Here is a 16,371-nt window from a genome sequence, read left to right as displayed (position 1 = left end):
ACTAACATGGAGCACTTTCATAGTTGAAATTTACCTCTGCTCTCCTAAAAATCCAGACTGACCAAATCATTGCCTTATTACATAAGGTCTTCCCCTCATAGGATAAAATCAAAAATGAATTTAATGGTGTATCTGTTTTTCTTTAAATATTCATGGCTTATGCCCAGTGGTTATGAATCTTACATCTAACACTCACAGAATCACACGGTCTTCACCTAAACTCTGTCTCTTCTGCTCCAGAGGCTCCTCTTGGTGCTGCTGGACTGGATGCCCATTCTCTACTGCTGTTCCATTCAGCAACTGATCATTTTGAGAACTGATACCAAGCTGTATGTCCAGGATCTCCTACGAAAATAAAATGTTAATCCTTGTGTTGTGTACTTTAATTTCCAATGGAGTAAAGCCTCCTGGATATCTAATTGTGGTACTTACTTCAATCTGTTCACCTTGTCCATCAGGTTCATCAGTATCAAGTGCTGACAGCTCTAACTCAATATCCCTATCAGGCTTAGTATCAGCTGCATCTTCCGTATAATCACTCTGTGATTAAGAAAAATACTAATTTCATATCTGTGGAAACTGGGGCTTCCCTTTTAAATGAAAATGGGAATCTCAATGACTGATATAAGAAAAGAAATCTGGGATTACAATTTTATTGAAGGGAAAGTCGCTCAGTCGTGTCCGACTCTTTGCGACCCCATGGACTGTAGCCTACCAGGCTTCTCGGTCCATGGGATTTTCCAGGCAAGAGTACTAGAGTGGGTTGCCATTTCCTTCTCCAGGGGATCTTCCCAACTCAGGGATCGAACCCCGGTCTCCCGCATTGTAGGCAGATGCTTTACCCACTGAGCCAGGGAAGCTACTGTTAAATTTTAAAAGCAATCATCTACCAGAAAAAGCCATGCTAAGTAATGACATAAAATGCACTAAACAATGGCATAAAGCAACATGCAGCAGCAGCAAACAGCAAATACACCAGGGATGAAGCTGAGAGGGTCAGTGTACTTACCTCTCCATTTCTCAGTTCAATTTCCTTGCTTAGAAGATTTAATGTGAGGTGACGGCCTTCATCCAGGGAATTCCACTTCTGTTGCATAGCCAGAGCATTGGCCTCCCTCTGAAGAAGCAATGAGTTACTCTTGGCCTAGAGGGGGGAAAAAAAAAGGAGTCAGCTTCCAACCTTTAGCTTTTAAATGTCATTCTTTTTTAAAAAATAAACTCAAAGCTGACTGACACAGAGCCTACCTGCTGAAGTTCAATGCTCAAAAGGTCTCCAGTACTGGAATGCTTTCTATGACCAGATAAATCGGTAACAATGAATCTGTCCCTTTAAAGAGAAATTTGTTTACTATTATAAAATGAAGCAACTAAAGAAATAATGACTATATAATAACTATATACTATATATGTTTTACATAACAGATCAACCCTGAAAGTTTCAATCATTATTCCAGATGTAAACTTTTTTCAGAAATTCATTATATAGTTAACACTAGCAAAGCACAGTTCATGAATAACTGGGACTTTGATCTGTACTTTGGGAATATAGACAAGTCTGAGAATAGAGAATCCTAAACAATTAAGAGCAACATTACCGTTCAATATAATGTGCTGATGATGTAGCCTCATTACCATATGAACTCCACCTTGAATCAACAGCATTGACATAAGGTACATAATCTGTAGAAAGAAACAATGACCAGAAAAGTGAAAAATTAGATACAGATGTGAATGTATACTTTCCCCCCAAAATCCACATTTATCTAACTAGCCATGCTCTCCTGGCTAAGCTGTTTAACTCTAGGTTTACAGTGGTTGTTAAATGAGACACATGTTCTGTATCTAACAGAGTGAGGATTATAAAGCACAGTGCTAGAACATACCAAGTGAAGTATTAATGATACGGATTACCTGATACACTGATGGGCTTGGTTGCACTTCCTTGGGAAGCAGTGGCCTGGACAGGGTCCGTGGTATGGTAACCAGTACGGGAAGATCTAGAAATCGCACCCCATTTTGAGATGATGGGTCCATCACTAAAAGGAATTATTGGATCTTCTTCTTTTGTCCTTCTCTGAGTTTCAAATAAATGCACCCTTCTCTTAACATCCCCACTGTCCAGGTCCTGTATAAATAAAAGAAAATAGATCGTGGGCAATTACTTCAGCTAATAATACAAGTAAAAGCTTTCAAAAAACATGGAATTAGGTTCTCTGATAAATTTGACATGAACTGTATCTCAGTGATAATCCAACATCTATTTTTAAAACACTCCACTATGTTCAAATAATTTAAACACTAGGTGCAATTTATTTCGGACTTACCTAAATATAACTGCTGCTTACAGATGAGTTATTGTATATAGCAACAAAATGAAGACGAACGCTTTCAATCATTCTAAAATTTGAATCAACATGCATAACCCTTGCCCCCCAAATCATACCATTAATACCGCATTTGAATTAGCAATCACATCTCTGGGCTCTGAATCAATGGCATTTATACAAGAACCGATGGTGCCACAAGACCAGGGAGAATAATGGGAAAGATGATCTTCTTCAAATTTTGTGCCACTCACATTTTCAGAGAACTGGTTAAAAGAAGAACAAAAAATAAAAGCAAAGGCAATTCATAAGAAATTTAAATTACAAACTTGTAACTAATATAAAGTAACTTATAGAATTTACAACACTTTATAGTGAATAATTAAACATACAATAACTAATATAAAAACTGTAATAAGTTACAAATAGTACGTATTTATATTACATCTTAATAGGAAACAGAATGCCTTCTCTTTTTCACTTTGTCCTTTAAGAATTCATAAGGAACCCCGGAGTGACACTACCCAGAATAAAAAACAATTTACAGCATGCCTCTAACATGGTACAAAGTGCTCCAAAAAATGAAAAAAAGCAAAAGAAAACACACACATACATAAACACATACATAGAAATACATTTTCGTATTAAGCAAGTGGCAACACTCTTCTCAAGATGGTTAGCTGCTTTGAAGAAGTCTAATTTTGATGAGATAAATTTGGATTGGGATTGGTTCAAGATGGCAGAGTAGAAGGACATGCGCTCATCTCCTCCTGCGAGAGCACTGAAATTGCAACTAGGTGTTAAACAAACATCGACTGGAGGATGCCAGAACCCGTGAAAAAAAGACACCTTACACGTCCAAAGACAAAGGAGAAACCACATCGATGTGGTAGGAAGGGTACAATCACAATAAAATCAAATCCCATACCAGCCAGATGAGTGACCCACCAACTGGTTAACAATAATACCAAAGAAGTTCTCCCACAATTGTGAAGATTCTGAGCCCCAGGTCAGGCTTCCCAGCCTGGGGATCTGACAAAGGGACTGGGAAGATGAATTTAAAAATTCAAATTTATGGATGGAAAAATATGCTATCTAGGACTTTTAAAAAATATGTCTACTTTAAAAATTCAACAGTTACGGATGGAAAAATAAGATGTCTAGGATTACTTCAAAATAATCCAGTAGGAAGAGGGGCTACAAATGAATCAAGATTGGCTGAGTTGATAACTGTATAATGGATACATGGAGTTTATTACTATTCTCCTTTTGCATATGTTGAAATTTTAAAGATTTAATTAAAAGATTAGAAAAAAAATTTTTATTAGTATCTCTAGGGATAGGGAATAAACCAGATGAATCAGAGAAAAATTAATGGTTTGCTCTAAATGTAACAGTATGGAAAACAGGGTACATTAAAACAATCCTGGTGCAAAACCTGTCTTGAAATGATAACAATAATTAACAGTGATTTAAAACACCATGAATAATACAGTAGTCATTTCTGCACTTCTTGTGAAGTAGGGAAGAAATGCCTCAGACAGACCAGAATTCAAATCCAAGCTATTTATAGGCTGAATTTATTACTTGGGCAAATTACTTAACTTCTCTGAGTAGGATTCCTAACCTGTAAAATATGGGTAATACCTGCCCCCTAAGGATTTTGTAAGAATTAAATAACATGTAAATGCTTAGCACAGTGCCTGGCCAAGTAAGTGCTCAATAAATGGTGGGTATAAATCTTACTTATCAATAAAATCTATAAAAATAAGGAGAACCCCACGGCTGGAAAGACTTGAATTCTTGGTGGAAAAGGACTGTGATTTGTTAGCGGTCTTCAGTGTCACAATGCCTGGCCAGAGAGCTTACATACTCAATGTTTATTGAATTAAACTCAACTGCCACCAAACCAATGCAAAATATCCAACACACTTATCCCTAGCTTGAATGAGTGCTCTGAAGTCAGTCGTCTGACCTGTCCCTGCAACATCAAGTGATTAAAACCTTTCTTTCTTACATCAGTGCGAAAGTCTACACTGAATAGAGGAGAAGGTGGTGTTGGTGACTGTGTTGCCACAGGAAGAGTTGAAGAGACAAGAGGTGCTTTCTGAGTGTGGTACTGTGCCCACTGCTCTGGCTTTCTTCTTATCTGCTCCTCGCAACTGGTCTTCAAATGACCACAAGGTTCCTAAGGGGGGATAAAAGAAACAATCTTAATCATCTAGGGAGCAGTAAATAAATTTAACTATGCTCTGTGGAAATAATGTGAACATTTATTATACTGTTGGGACAAAAAAGAATACAGAAGGGAAGTCCCCCTAGCCTATTCTCCATACACTGAAACAAAAAGGTTTAAATAATGTTAAGAGTAAAATCTGAGCACTCACTTTTCTGGTTTAGGAAAATCGTATGTATATATGTGGGGATAGTAAAAACAGGCCCTGTCTTTGTATCTTTCTGATCAGTTTCGTATCCAAACATAACATTTATTGAGCATGTATATGCATCAGGTCCAAGTCTAAGAGCTTTTTCTGATTTAATCCTCGCAACAGCCTTATGAGGTAGGTACTACTATTATTTCCATCAAAAGTGAAAAAACTGACATAGAGAAGTCAAGTAAATTCCATTGAGTTACACAATTAGTAAGTGGAGGAGCCAAGATATACCCAAATGTTGTAACATCACACACTAGACTCTTAACTACTATGCTGTGCCAGCATTCCTAGTTCCATTATCACTTACCCTTGGTAAAGGCACAGTCGTCCTTGGCTCACTTGGTGGCTGACAAGCCACTGAATAATACCCATCTAATGAGTTGTATCTTTCCCGCAAAGACGTCTGATACACAGACGAGTGCATCACATCCATTGGAGGTAAAGAATTGCTTCTAATAATGTCATCTCGTTGGTACATAGGTGGGCGCCAGATGCGCCTGCTGTCGTACACAGGAGCATACATTCCAGAAGGTACTGGGGGAACTGGTCCATACGGCTGCGGAGGAGGAGGTTGGTAAGGAGAAGAATTCATTCGATCTCGAGGGGAAAATGTACTGTAATGATCGGCATATGGCATGGAAGCAGGTGGGAGGGAGGACTCTGGAACGTTATTGGACCTCACAAAGCGAGGAACACAGGGAGCCACACCAGCTGGTACCGTTGGAGGTGGTGGGTAGTATCCTTGAAAATTGGAAAGAGGAATATTTAATGTAATTTTAGTAAAATTTAACATCTTATAATGGTTTAAGTCTAAAGCAGCCTTTAATGTGGGAAAATAACTTAAGTTTTGAATTTTAGTTACCCCAGGATTAGAAAGATACTACATGCTTTCAAGACTCCACTATATCAAAATCTCCTTAACATTCAACATTTTGTTAAACTGCACCTTAAAAACATACAATGAACTTTTAACAGATGCCTGGTAAGTTTCCTTCGAGGGCAGGTATTGCCACAGGTGTTGGTTTAAGTAGTTAGTTAGATCATTGATTCTTAACCTTTTGGGGAGCACAGTTTAAAAACATCCTTCATAATCTATATAAGCTGTGTGCTGTCCTTCCAAAATTATACTTTAAGTGTATACAAACCAAACATTTAGTACACTATTTCCGAGGATATACAAAACTCACTAATGCTCACCCATGAACCCCATATTTGATTCATAGGACTGAGAAATCTTAAAAACTATTGGTCATAGATTCTTAAGACAGGAAGAAAATTTAAGGGTCATGCAGTCCAAAGGATTAATTTTTTTCATGTAGATATTCTAGCTAGCTATAAATGACTCACTGATTTATTACAACAAATGTTATATTGTAGTTTCTTTTTCTTAGAATTATCTAAAATCACTTACCAGTTTGTGGGTACTGTGGGACTTCAAAGGGTATCTGAGTCCTTGGATCTTGAAAATACTGAATGTTCTCAGAATGCTGAGGATATACTGGTACTCTAGTGATAAATGGGCTGGATTTTGGAGGCACAGAATTCAGCTCTGTTCCAGCATTAGTGGGCCCAGCTGAGGTAGCCGCTACATTACTTACAGGAGTCTTAGGTGGAGAGCCAATTTTACTAGAGAGAAAATTTAACAAATGCAAATGATAAATCACTGCCTATGTCTGTTAAGTCTTCATCAGTACGAACTTTTCATAAAATTATATAGTGACCACTGACAGACAACGCTTCAGGTTTTCCAGGTGACAAATAAGGCAATGAATTTCACTGCTACCTTACACTATTAGTTCACAAGATTATAGTAAAAGATCTCATATTTTGGTGAGGGTGAAAAATAAAAAACAAAACAAAAAACACAAATTTCAGGTAGGATTGTTCTATTAAGAGTTAAGATTAACTGAAATGTAAACTAAATGAAGAAAGGCCACTTTCGTCCATTTTGTTAACTGCTAGATCCCTAGGACTGTAAACATTTGTGGCATATAGAAGGCACTCAGTAATATTTGTCAGACAAATGGAAAAGTTCCTGCCACACAGTAGGTAGTCAGTAAATATCTGCTGGACAAACAGAATACCAGTAAAACAGTTACTCATTAAACTGATGCAAAATACATAAGCTTTCTTTTACTTAAAAAAAAGAAAACACAAATGACTCTTTTTGTTGAGTCACCACGCGATCAGTTCCAGAGGATCTTACCATGGCTTCTTACATCCTCTGAAGAAGTCAAACTCTGGCAGAGAGAGGATATGTGGTGGTAACTGAAGAAAAAGATCTTGTTAATGATGCAGGAATTCAATACACTGCATCTCAAACTAAAGAAGCCCTATTAAAGCAACAGTTTTATAAACAAAAAGGAATATGGGGTGCCTTTACGTCTAGCTGAGATTAATCTAGAAGATGCTTACTTTTACGTGTATTTGTGCATCAAAATGTAGAAAATAACTAAGAAACTGTAGACAGAATAGTAAGTACAAACAGCTTAGACGTTAGAGGTTTTTAGTGCTGGGCTTACTCTGAAGTTCAATAAAGGCAAGCAGGAAAATAATTAGGATTTCCTCATAACAATAGTAAGTCAATTCAGTCACTAAGTCGGGTCCAATTCTGTGTGACCCCATGGACTGCAGCACGTCAGGCTTCCCTGTCCATCACCAACTCCTGGAGCCTACTCAAACCCATGTAAATTGAGTCGGTGATGCCATCCAACCATCTCATCCTGTGTCATCCCCTTCTCCTCCTGCCCTCAATCTTTCCCAGCATCAGGGTCTTTTCAAATGAGTCACTTCTCTGCATCAGGTGGCCAAAGTTTTGGAGCTTCAGCATCAGACCTTCCAATGAATACTCAGGATTGATCTCCTTTAGGATGGACTGGTTGGATCTCCTTGCGGTCCAAGGGACTCTCAAGAGTTTTCTCCAACAGCACAGATCAAAAGCATCAATTCTTTGGTGCTCAGCTTTCTTTATAGTCCAACTCTTACATCCATACATGACTACTAGAAAACCATAGCTTTCAAAAGATGGACATTCGTTGGCAAAGTAATATCTTTAATATCTCTGCTTTTTAATATGCAGTATAGGTTGGTCATAAGTTTCCTTCCAAGGAGCAAGAGTCTTTTAATTTCATGGCTGTAGTCACCATCTGTAGTGATTTTGGAGCCCAAAAAAATAGTCTGTCACTGTTTCCATTGATCCTCCATCTATTTCCCATGAACTGATGGGAACAGATGCCATGATTTTAGTTTTCTGAATGTTAAGTTTTAAGCCAACTATTTCTCTCTCCTCTTTCACTTTTATCAAGAGGATCTTTAGTTCTTCGCTTTCTCCTATAAGGGTGGTGTCATCTGCATATCCGAGGTTATTGGTATTTCTCCCAGCAATCGTGATTCCAGCTTGTGCTTCATCCAGCCTGGCATCTCGAATGATGTACTTTGCATATAAATTAACTAAGCAGGGTGACAAAATACAGCCTTGATGTACTCCTTCCCCGATTTGGAACCAGTCTGTTGTTCCATGTCCAGTTCTAACTGTTGCTTCTTGACCCGCACACAGATTTCTCAGGAGGCAGGTGAAGTGGTCTGGTATTCCCATCTCTTTAAGAATTTTCCACAGTTTGTTGTGATGCACACAGCAATTACTAAGCATATTCTATGCAATATGCTAAGTGCTTTACACAGATTATCTGGTTTTCCATATCAGAATGTCACATACCATAAAATCTGGATTAAGTACTTTTCGAATGGCAAATTCTTTGACTGCAGGAAAAAGGCACTTGAATTCATGACAAGGTTCAAATTCAGGTAAGTTCAGTCATGCAGTCGTGTCTGACTCTTTGTGATCCCACAGACTGCAGCGTGCCAGACTTCACTGTCCATCACCAATTCCCAGAGTTTACCCAAACTCATGTCCATTGAGTTGGTGATGCAACCATCTTATCCTCTGTCATCCCCTTCTCCTCCCACCTTCAATCTTTCCCAGCGTCAGTCTTTTCAAATGAGTCAACTCTTCGCAAGAGGTGGCCAAAGTACTGGAGTTTCAGCTTTAGCATCATTCCTTCCAAAGAACACCCAGAACTGATCTCCTTCAGAATGGACTGGTTGGATCTCCTTGCAGTCCAACGGACTCTCAAGAGTCTTCTCCAACACCACAGTTGAAAAGCATCAATTCTTCGGCGCTCAGCTTTCTTTATAGCCCAACTCTTACATCCATACATGACTACTGGAAAAACCATAGCTTTGACTAGACAGACCTTCGTTGGCAAAGTAATGTCTCTGGTTTTTAATATGCTGTATAGGTTGGTCAAAACTTTTCTTCCAAGGAGCAAGCATCTTTTAATTTCATGGCTGGAATCACCATCTGCAGTGATTTTGGAGCCCCAAAATATAAAGTCTGTCACTGTTACTTACCATTGTTTCCCCATCTATTTGCCATGAAGTGATGGAACCGGATGCCATGATCTTAGTTTTTTGAACGTTGAGTTTTAAGCCAACTTTTCACTCTCCTTTTCACTTTCATCAAGAGGCACTTTAGTTCTTCACTTTCTGACATAAGGGTGGTGTCATCTGCATATCTGAGGTTATTGATATTTCTCCTGGCAATCTTGATTCTAGCTTGTGCTTCATCCAGCCCGGCATTTCATATGATGTATTCTGCATATAAGTTAAATAAGCAGGGTGACAATATCCAGCCTTGAAATACTCCTTTCCCAATTTGGAACCAGTCTGTTCCATGTCCAGTTCTAACTGTTGCCTTTTGAACTGCATACAGATTTCTCAGGAGGCAGGTAACGTGGTCTGGTATTCCCATCTCTAAGAATTTTCCAGTTTGCTGGATCCACACAGTCAAAGGCTTTGACGTCATCAATGAAGCAGAAGTAGACATTTTTCTGAAACTCTCCTGCTTTTTCTGATCCAATGGATGTCTGGTTCCTCTGGCTCCTCTTTTTCTGATCCAGAGGATCTCTGGTTCCTCTACTTTTTCTAAATCCAGCTTGAAAAATGTGGTAGTTCGCAGTTCACATACTGTTGAAGCATGGCTTGGAGAATTTTGAGCATTACTTTGCTAGCATGTGAGATGAGTGCAACTGTGTGTTAGTTTGAACATTCTTTAGCATTGTGTTTTGGGGGGACTGGAATGAAAACTGACCTTTTCCAGTCCTGTGGCCACTGCTGAGTTTTCCAAATTTGCTGGTATATTGAGTGCAGCACTTTAAAAGCATCATCTTTTAGGACTGAAAAAGCTCAACTGGAATTCCATCACCTCCACTAGCTTTGTTCATAGTGATGTTTCCTAAGGCCCACTTGACTTCGCATTCCAGGACGTCTGATTCTAGACAAGGTTCAAAGCCATATGAAATCATGGAAGCTATCCCAAAAATTCAGATTTAAGGAAAAATCTAACTTTCCATCTCATTCTGGCCAGATAGCTAGATTACTATAGCTACACTCTAGATGAATTTCAGGATTCCAGGCCCTCCTTCACAGCAGACCCTCTTTAGTTCAGTTCAGTCGCTTGGTCGTGTCCAACTCTGCGACCCCATGGACTGCAGCACGTCAGGTTTCCCTGTCCATCACCAACTCCTGGAGCTGGCTCAAACTCATATCCACTGAGTCAGTGATGCCATGCAACATCTCATCCTCTGTTGTCCCCTTTCCCTGCCTTCAATCTTTCCCAGCATCAGGGTCTTTTCCAATGAATCAGTTCTTCACATCATGTGGCCAAAGTACTGGAGTTTCAGCTTCAGCTTCAGCATCTTTTCCAATGAATCAGTTCTTCACATCATGTGGCCAAAGTACTGGAGTTTCAGTTTCAGCTGAATATTCAGCCAATGAATATTCAGGACTGATTTCCTTTAGGACTGACCTGTTTGATCTCCTTGCAGCCCCTCTTAAAGACTACATGCTTTTGTCTGAGCTGCTTTTTCCATTGACACGACCCGTCCTTCCTAACTAGTCATACTTTTGGAATGGTTCAGGTGTCATCACCTTACCACTGAAAAATTTTCCACAATTAACCTCAGAAAGAATTATTGCTATTTTTCATGTTTTAGTAACACTTGGAACACAACTCCGCTGCAGTACCTTTCAGCATATATTATATCTGTTTACATCTGTTTCCGAAGCTACACTGGAAGACACTGAGAGGTAGGGAGTATATTTAGTTCATTTTCATTAACTATGCCAACTGGCCTGATACGCGGCACACAGGAGAAGATTTACAATTTTTGAATCAATGAATAAATGATTTATTTACTTAGATTTTCTTATTCTTGAAAGTTTTTAAACACTGAGATATAATTTACCCTTGCAAAGTGTACAATTCAGTGATTTCTGGTATATTCCCAAGGTATATTTACCATCACCATTATCTTATCCTGCAGAAGCATTTTCATCACCTCTCTAAGAAACTATTCATTAGCATCTATTTCCCATTCCCTTGTTCCCCCAGCCACAGCCTCTAGCAACTACTTATCCACTTTCCGTCTCCTATGGATTTGCCTATTCTGGACATTCACATAAATGGAATTCTACCATAATGCCTTTTGTATCTAGCTTCTTTCACTTAACAGAATGTTTTCAAGGTTCATCCATATTGTAGTATGTACTAGTACCTTACTCTTTCATCGTTGAGTGACATTATGGTTTTACAACTTTATCTTGCCAAAATTTTCAAAAGCTCATTTCCTAAGCATGTTTAACACAAGGTATCCATAATCTGGTGCCAAGGTACACATCTAAATCTTCTTCCCATACTTCTCCCAGCAATATAATATTTCCCTGTTCTTTGATCCAACTCCAATATTGCATCACTTATGTAAATGCTGTCTCCTCCATTATGTCATAAGTTTCTTAAAGGCGCAGGTATACATCTTATGTATTTTCAAGAGTGCCAAAAGCAGAGCTCAGAATTAGTGTATAAGTAACATTTGCTAAACTAGACAATGTTCTCTATCTCTTCCAAGATCTCTCGGAGGGAAGACTGTAAGAATCATTTAATAAATTTCCCTATCACATGGTAACTACAGAAATAAACAGTATAGATGCCTACCTATCCATTTATTATTTGAAATCACTAGAAATTTACTGTGTGCCTAGCATAATGCTTTTTCCCTATATGGCATACAATAGATACTGACAGACTATTTACGGGCAACATAATCTGAGTGTGTTTTACCTCAGACTTTAAGCCACTAAAGAATACAAAAGCCTGAGACATTAGAGGTGGAAGTAACGTTTCAGATAATGTGAAATTTTAAAAACTTTTTTCTTAAAGTACCAAAACCTTTCTACCAAAGTAAGTCTTATGCTGAAATCCCAAACAATAACAATAACAACAGATGCAGATATTTAGTGAGTGCTATGTGGCAGGCACTGATCAAAGCATACTACAGTATTAAGTCATTCAGTCCTCACAATCAACATACCAGGTAGGTAGTATCATTATATCAATTTTATGGATGAGTGAACTGAAGATGACAGATTAAGTAACTGGCCTAAGATCAAACAGCTAGAGAAGAGTGAGCCAAAATGAACCCACAGAATCTGGCTTCAAAGATTTCTCTCTTAACAACTACGCACCATTACAGAGCACAAAGTTAACTGTTCTAATCAAAACAGGGCTGGAGGCTCAAGCATCTCACCTGCTTACGTTTCTACTTAGTTCCTTTCTGGCACCTCTATGGACTCAATCCTAAAGTTTAAGGAAATAAGGTATGAAAAATTCAATTCTGGTTCCACTTCTTCAGCTTACAGTTGAAGAAAACACCCATAGTTGAAGTGAATTTCCAAAGTCAGAGGGCTATTCAATTGCAGAGCCAGGACTAGAATTCAAACTCTTTTTGGTATTTAGTGCTATCTCTACTACATGAAATAATCTGCGTAAAAATTCTGATTACCTGCTTTCCCTCGGGATAAATAAAAATACTCAGGCAATTATAAACAGGCTAAATTACTCTGGTAAACATTTTTACCTACTACTTACTTTTCAGTTACAGACTCTACTGAAGGCCCAGCAGCACTCTGGCCATTGGCGCCAACCTTCCCCACTTTCTTCACAGTCTCCAGAGCTCTTAAGGTACTGTCAGTACTACGTGGAATTAGCTGGGAAACACTGTTTTCTGCATTTGAAATTCCATTTGTACTTGGAACAATTTTCCCCGTTGTTTCAGTACTTCCTATGACAGAAATGACATTTCCGGCTGTGGTTGTGACAGTGTTGTTTACACCAACTTTATTTAGAAGAGGAAACGTTCTTACAGTTGCATTGATCTTTTTGTTCCTTAATCGATACCTGTTTCAAAAACAATAAACATATCAGTAAATATTTCACTCTTACCCTAAGTTTAAAAAAAAGGCGGGGTTGGGGGGAGGTGGGCAATGGGAAAAATATTTCAAGGAAGGAACAGCTTTGAAAAAACCTTTATTCAGCTAAATATCAAATACTATCAAACTCAATTATAATAGCTGGCACATTAAAATGTATCTCTTATATATATATGTATACATACAACACATATATTTAGGCACACAGTTAATATAGCAAGAAAAGTACACATGTATTCACAAAACATTCTGAGAGAGTAGGAAGAGATCTTTCTGAAAAACTCTGTATACCTGGAATACAAAGTACACTATGTAAAAAATGAAAGGAACCAATATCAAATTTAGTTGGAAATGTAGATGAAAAGGTATGCAAGATTTGAAAGAATTCTCTATTGTTACCAAGTTGTTAAAGCATCAGATAATTTTAAAGAGATTAAAATATCCAAAACTCATTCTTAAACTCCAAGATATATAAATTTAGTATTATATTTTTCAGATTAGTTTATGACTAAAGTATAAAGTATTTGGGTTAAAGATTTTTCTGATTTTAAAGATCTTTCTTAAAAAAAGTTTTTCTGATATTAAATTTGGGGCTGATATAACACTCTAATACATAAAGCAATTTGGTCCTGGATTCAATTTAAGAAAATTTATATCCACTTGTACAACAAAAATTTCATTATAGTCCTAGTGAATGTTCCTGCCAATACTTTAACGTGGTAAACAACTATGTTACATGAATAGAAAGATGACTATACACATATGGGGCCATAATTACATATAACTAAATTAATCTGATACCAATGTTATACATAACCAAACATATGGTAATTAAATATAAACAGTGTTGGTGATGAGCAATGCCTTCACAATAGCTTCCCTTTTAGTCTTTTAGTATCTATAAACAGCTTCATTATTCAATCCTTCTCCCCCTCTCTCCTATACTCACATGCTGACAGAAAAAGCAAAGCTCAGTAAAGACAAGTATTCCCAGACCAGACTGGCTAAAGGTGGAGTGACAGAATACAAAGTTAAAATAAAAGCAATAGGTTGTGGCCAGTTTATACATATTACCTTACAGATCTGGGGAACCAATGATTACTTCTTGAAGAAGGAGGGTAACAGGCAAACCTATATTTAAAAAAGGCAATTTGGTGGCATGGAGGGGCCTGCGCTTTCCTTAACATACTGCTCTGAAACCTGCTCTGCATTCTTCACCTCAGGGGTTCCTGTACAAAATGCCCAGCTGCTCCTTGTTTTCCTTTCTCAAAGGATAAAGCTCAGATATCCTTAAGATTGCTCTTGTAGGTGAAAAATAAAGTCTTAATTGTGGGTCTCTTAAAAGAGAGAAGTGATGAGAAATAAAACCTTAACAAAAGAAAGTAAAGTAAAAGATAAATAGGGATGCATACTGGACTTCTAGCATCCAGGCAGCTAACAACTTAGACTTGGAATCTGGACCTTACAGATGAAAAAGTCAACTACTTTCTATTCTTTTAAAGCCATCAAGGAGCCCCCACAAGCATTTGCTCCCTGCCTTACCAAGTTTAGAATCCATTATCTACCATTAATTCCTACCTTAAACTCCCTTGGCCCAATTACCTTGTTGAACTCACCTGGTAAAGCCCCAATCCAATTTGTTACTTATTCTCTTATTCTGTGCCTGCTCAAGTAGGTGACTGTTGCTAGAGGAAAATCATGCAATCATGCTGAGTAGATTCATTTCAAAATTATGATCAATCACTTAAAATGGCCAAGCAATACATTAATATACTTCTCTACTTAAATTTCATACGTCTAACATCCTCTTCCCTTTCACTCTCCATAGCCCCATCATAGCTGACGATACTGCCTCCCACTTAACAGAGAAAAGATGACACCAGAGGAGAGTTACTTATCTTTCCACCACTAATTCCACCAACCCTCCTGCTTCTGTAACTACACATTCCATGTAAAATAAGGGATGAAGAGCTACTGTTCTGAACTCAGGTCAATCTTTCCACTCGCACCCCAGGCCCAAGCCCATTTGCCTTCTCAAAGACTTTACTCCTATAATCATCTTTTCTTCTCCAGTCCATCAACACTTCATTCAGGTGTCTGATTAAATGTCATAGTCTCTGGGATCGCTTTCCAGACAATCTCATCTAAAATACCTCCCCTTTTCAGTCATTCTCTTTCTCCTTACTTTGTTACTTTTCTTCACAGTACCAATCAGTACCAGGTATTATGTTTTCTATTTAGTCACTTTATGTTGGTCTTGTCTACTACAGTGTAAGCCCCATGAGAGTAAGGATTTTGCCTTTTATATTCATCTGTCTTTAGCACAGTGCCTGGTGCACACTAGGTGTTCTATAAATATTTGCTATACAAATGTGGAGTAAGCCTTAAACTTCACATGGCCAAGAAAACTACTGATTTTCTACCCCCAAGCATTTCTTATCTCAGTAAAAGACATCACTTAGTAACGAAGGCCCCAAACCTTGGAGTCATCTTTGCTTCTCCTCTTTTCTTTATACCTCACATTCGATTCATTAGTCAAATCAGCTCTACTTCTAAAATATATCCCAAGTCTGGCTATTTGTCATCAGCTCAATTACTATAATCCTAGTACCAAGCTACTAATCTCATGCCTGAACCACTGCAGCAGTCCACCATGTAGTTACCAGAGTAACATTTTTAAGACAAAATTAAAATCCCATTGTTCCATTTGAATAAAACACTAAAATGGCTTCCAAAACAAAAGGCAAACTCTTTGCCAGTGTCCACCAAGCCTGTATGATCTACCCTTGCCTAACCTGTCCAACATTATCTTTCTCCATTCTTCTCATTCTCCATCCTCCCACCACACTGGTCATCTTTCTGGTTCCTGAACTTGTTTCCATCTCAAGCCAATTTTGTTTCCACCTCAGACTTTATAGCATTTTATCAGTAGCTAAAATTATCTGTTTACATGTTTAATGTTTCTCTTTTACCACTAGAAGTACCTCAAAGAAGTACCTAGTACTTAACCATTTTTAAATATATTTGTTGAGATGGCTGACCTCAGGCTTTTGTCACTCTCCAGAATGCAGTAATCCTTGAGAAAAGGATTCTGATACCCTATACTCTAAAATATATTCATACAAATATTAAGAGAGATCTGGGGCATTTGTTTGGTTAGAGATATGTACAGTAGAGAAAGCAGGCTGGAGGAAAAAAATTAAGTTAAACAAATATTTGCATTCGAATTCTTCCTGGTACAATATGTGAGTTAAGAAAAAGGATCCATCCTCAAAAAGTCTGAGTTG

General features: G+C 38.0%; 1 protein-coding gene across 3 annotated transcripts in view; it reads right to left on the bottom strand.

Annotated features, from left to right (window-relative positions):
* Positions 1-16,371, bottom strand: part of RC3H2 (ring finger and CCCH-type domains 2) — a 53,217-nt gene that overhangs the window by 5,838 nt on the left and 31,008 nt on the right. Inside the window, exons 10-20 of one of the 3 annotated variants that reach the window (XM_027966467.2) lie at positions 12,744-13,052; positions 6,171-6,385; positions 5,067-5,500; positions 4,342-4,512; positions 2,444-2,590; positions 1,912-2,125; positions 1,596-1,680; positions 1,246-1,327; positions 1,010-1,144; positions 433-540; positions 197-345 (exon numbers count right to left, since the gene is read on the bottom strand). In XM_027966467.2, the coding sequence (XP_027822268.1) occupies positions 197-345; positions 433-540; positions 1,010-1,144; positions 1,246-1,327; positions 1,596-1,680; positions 1,912-2,125; positions 2,444-2,590; positions 4,342-4,512; positions 5,067-5,500; positions 6,171-6,385; positions 12,744-13,052 (2,049 nt within the window). The remainder of the gene's footprint in view (positions 1-196; positions 346-432; positions 541-1,009; positions 1,145-1,245; positions 1,328-1,595; positions 1,681-1,911; positions 2,126-2,443; positions 2,591-4,341; positions 4,513-5,066; positions 5,501-6,170; positions 6,386-12,743; positions 13,053-16,371) is intronic. The other 2 variants (XM_027966469.2, XM_027966468.2) reach the window with 2 other exon arrangements.

This window comes from Ovis aries, chromosome 3 (assembly GCF_016772045.2).
Source record: "Ovis aries strain OAR_USU_Benz2616 breed Rambouillet chromosome 3, ARS-UI_Ramb_v3.0, whole genome shotgun sequence".
In the NCBI taxonomy this organism is placed as follows: domain Eukaryota; kingdom Metazoa; phylum Chordata; class Mammalia; order Artiodactyla; family Bovidae; genus Ovis; species Ovis aries.
This window is presented reverse-complemented; position numbering and strand designations above follow the sequence as displayed.